This window comes from Lucilia cuprina, chromosome 2 (assembly GCF_022045245.1).
Source record: "Lucilia cuprina isolate Lc7/37 chromosome 2, ASM2204524v1, whole genome shotgun sequence".
Lineage (NCBI taxonomy): Eukaryota > Metazoa > Arthropoda > Insecta > Diptera > Calliphoridae > Lucilia > Lucilia cuprina.
In genome coordinates, this window is record NC_060950.1 from 62,296,900 (window position 1) to 62,300,288 (window position 3,389).

General features: G+C 27.9%; 3 protein-coding genes across 3 annotated transcripts in view; 1 reads left to right on the top strand and 2 right to left on the bottom strand.

The window, feature by feature from the left end:
* Positions 1-617, bottom strand: part of LOC111688688 (collagen alpha-1(V) chain-like) — a 3,434-nt gene extending 2,817 nt beyond the window's left edge. The window contains exon 1 of the mRNA XM_046955808.1: positions 560-617. Within this exon, the coding sequence (XP_046811764.1) occupies positions 560-617 (58 nt within the window). The remainder of the gene's footprint in view (positions 1-559) is intronic.
* A 335-nt stretch (positions 618-952) lies between these two features.
* On the bottom strand, positions 953-3,149 carry LOC111688692 (prefoldin subunit 1). The gene is made up of 3 exons (XM_023451190.2): positions 2,989-3,149; positions 2,720-2,862; positions 953-2,659 (listed from the first exon to the last, which is right to left on the bottom strand). The coding sequence occupies exons 1-3, from the start codon at positions 3,016-3,018 to the stop codon at positions 2,455-2,457; spliced, it is 378 nt and encodes a 125-aa protein (XP_023306958.1). The 5' UTR covers positions 3,019-3,149; the 3' UTR covers positions 953-2,454.
* On the top strand, positions 1,356-2,291 carry LOC111688690 (protein-lysine N-methyltransferase CG9154). The gene is made up of 3 exons (XM_023451189.2): positions 1,356-1,499; positions 1,555-1,711; positions 1,864-2,291. Exons 1-3 carry the CDS (start codon positions 1,356-1,358, stop codon positions 2,220-2,222), a joined length of 660 nt encoding a protein of 219 aa, XP_023306957.2. The 3' UTR covers positions 2,223-2,291.
* Positions 3,150-3,389: the final 240 nt, after the last annotated feature.

Here is a 3,389-nt window from a genome sequence, read left to right on the forward strand (position 1 = left end):
ATCTATCTATCTATCTATCTAACTATCTATCTATCTATCTATCTATCTATCTATCTATCTATCTATCTATCTATCTATCTATTTATTTACCTATCTATCTATCTACCTATCTATCTATCTACCTACTTTTTACTTGAAAACATAAACAAATTACCTAAGACTAAATATTACAAAATAACCAAATGGGAATACCCCTACACACTTGCAACAGCTTAAAACTAGTTTCGTCATAAATGATGTGTAAATTGCATATTTATGAAAATACAAAAGTATTGCATGTTTTAACAGTCAATAAATCTAATCTAAAACATTCAAAGTATACATGAAAAGCTCAACTCCAAAGTTCAATTGTTTAAAAGTTATTTATGGAAATGGTCGCAGAGTCTTAATTAAATTAATTTAAAATAAACAAAAAATAAGGGCTTTGATTTAAACGGAAAGTTTTTTATACGGGCTATGAAAATGTTTCCATTTTTCATAATTTATAAAGAAATTTTCTAAAAATCCAAGTTCATTGACCAGATAACATAAAAAAATTTCACTTTTTTAAGCTACAAACTAGGTATAGAGTAGGTAATGACTCTTAAATTTTGTCTTATGATTTCATGTTGTGCCATTTATTACACAAAAAAAACATTAACCTAATTATTATAGATTAACTATATTTAAGGTTTAATTTATATTAAATATATGTTGTTTTTATTGACCTAAATTATTTAGTTATTTACAATTTAAGAACTGACTATAAAAACTACTATAAAAATGTGCGCCAATCAACTAAAATGCACAAAATTTTCTGATTATCCGACAGACTGGCTAATTTTCTAACATTTTATTGGCTTATAATTAGAAAAAAATAATTGCACCTACAACCACTGATTACAATTTTCATGGGTTAAATTGCAACTTATTTTCCAACAATAAATAAATACTTGTTGCAAAATATACTTACTTGTCTTTTTGTTAGGTAATAAATTAAAGTAATATTAATTTCTAGGATTTCGTTTTAAGTATAATTTATTAAAAACTGAAATTACTACGTCCGCGTTTTAAGAAAAAAAATATTTACGCACACACACGTCAGTTTTCTATTTTATTGTAAGAAAAAAAAAACTTTCACAATCACAATAGCAAAATGTCAATAATAAAAAAAAGTAATTGTCATATTTCAGCAGTAACTTCCAAACTGTAAAATAAACACAGAGTTGAACAATTCACAATAAACAATAACAAAGTTTATGTTTTAAGGTTAATTTTAAGCGTGCAGTAATAAATAAACAATATATTTGTTTATATTTAGTTAATTTTTTTACTTTTAAATTATTAATATTTTTGTATATTAAACTACTGTTAACATGATTGATGATGACATTTCTTTACCGGCTGATACTTTAGCAATTTTAAATCAATTTTTAGCTGAAAAGGCTCAACGTGGGCAAGAGGAATTGGATAAAATTGAACAAAAAGCTGGAAAAGAAGCAGAATTTGAAGAAGATTGGGTATGTTTAGAGGAAGTTTGTTATATTACTTGATTACATTTTTTATATATTTTAGCAATTGAGTCAATTTTGGTATAGTGCTGGCACTAAAAAGTCTTTGGGTTCTGCTGTCAATCAATTATTGGAAGAGGTACAGGATAAGTCGTCTTATAGTATAGCTTTACTATCCAGTCCCTCTCTATATGCTACTGTTAAGGAAATACATGAAAATGGTAAGTTTTTGAAAGAAATAAATCATATACAGATAGACCTAAATCGGGTCGATTCGAAGATTCCATTGCCATGGGATACCAATTGTTTGAATTCCTTATAATTTTCGCCTAACATTGCAGAATTTAGTTTAGTATTGTGTTTTTCTTTACAGTGAAAATTTTTGAATTCGACAAACGTTTCTCAGCTTATGGAGATGATTTTGTATTTTACGACTTTAACGAAGGCGACAATGAAAACTATCTTAAGGAACTTTGGCATAAATTTGACGTAATCATAGCCGATCCACCCTTTCTCTCCGAGGAATGTATAACAAAAATATCAAAAATCATAAAAAATCTTTTGAAACCTCAAGGAAAAATTATATTCTGTTCGGGCGAGATAGTAGAGCCCTGGCTGACTGCCTGCCTACCGGTTAATAAATGTAAATTTCAACCTGAACATGAACGTAACTTGGGAAATGAGTTCGTTTCTTATGCCAATTTCAATTTAGATGATTTTATAAAATGTTAAACTAAAATTTCGGTTTTTTTTTAGAAAAAGAACAAAAATTACATTTTAATTTTTCTCTTAAACACAAAAGTGGTATTCGTTTCTTTTTTTGTGTTAATTGCAAGTAGGTTTATCATTGTTAAATATAGTACGTGTTTATCTCTTGTTTTTTTTTCGAGTTGTTTTTAAAGCTTAAATGCAAAATAAACAATAATGTTAAAATGTATGTTGATGATTGCTAGCTTTTGTTTATCTATTTGGCGGCTTCGGCTTCTTTACGTTGTTGCACTAATTCACGTAAACCATCTTCTTGATCTTTTAGTGATTTCACCAGAAATTCTTTCTTTTTGCTTAGCAATTCAATGGCCTTATCACATTTCTCTTGCTTAGCTTTTAAGTCACCGCGCATATCCTGGACGCTGGTTAAGACAAACATGCGTCCTACGGATAAATATACTCTGCAATATCAAAAAAGTTTAGCAAATTTGTGGTTATACACATATATTTAAATACACTACCTGGTATCATCTGTTAAATCACTGGTACCCTTTTCGGTCAATTGATATTTTTGTTTGCCGGTCTTTACCATATCACATTTCATATCGATCATATTCATTTTCTTGGTGGTTTCTATTTTATTTATTTGCATTTCGGTGAATGCCTACAATAAAGAGATTCGATTATATGCATAGATATTGTATGAAATCAATGGACCTTTTTTTTGGTGGCCCAGCAGCAGTGAGTCATTTTTTGCCTGCTTGATTTTTTAGCCTTCCCGGCCACTTACCTTTTTTAATTCCATATCCATTTGTTCCATTTTAGTGTTTTCTTTTGTTTGACTAAGAATTTATTAGATATTTATTCAATTTTCTTAATAATTTTTACAAAAAAGGCAACACCTGCAAAAATAATTTGCTATTTCTCTCGGTATGAAGTTTTTTTTCTACAAAAAGTAAACTGACAGTTTATGTTTGACATTTAACATGAGCAGCATGACATGAGGTTTTAGTGTTGTTAAGTGATTTTATATGTTTTATTTATGACTATTGTGAATGATGGTGAATAAAATAAAATTATAGTTTTTCCCAAAAAATTAATTCAAAGCCAAATTTTTGAAAAAATCTGTTAAAATAGTTTTTTTTTATACGATTTAAAACCTTTTAATCTTGTTTGAATATTTATTTGCTA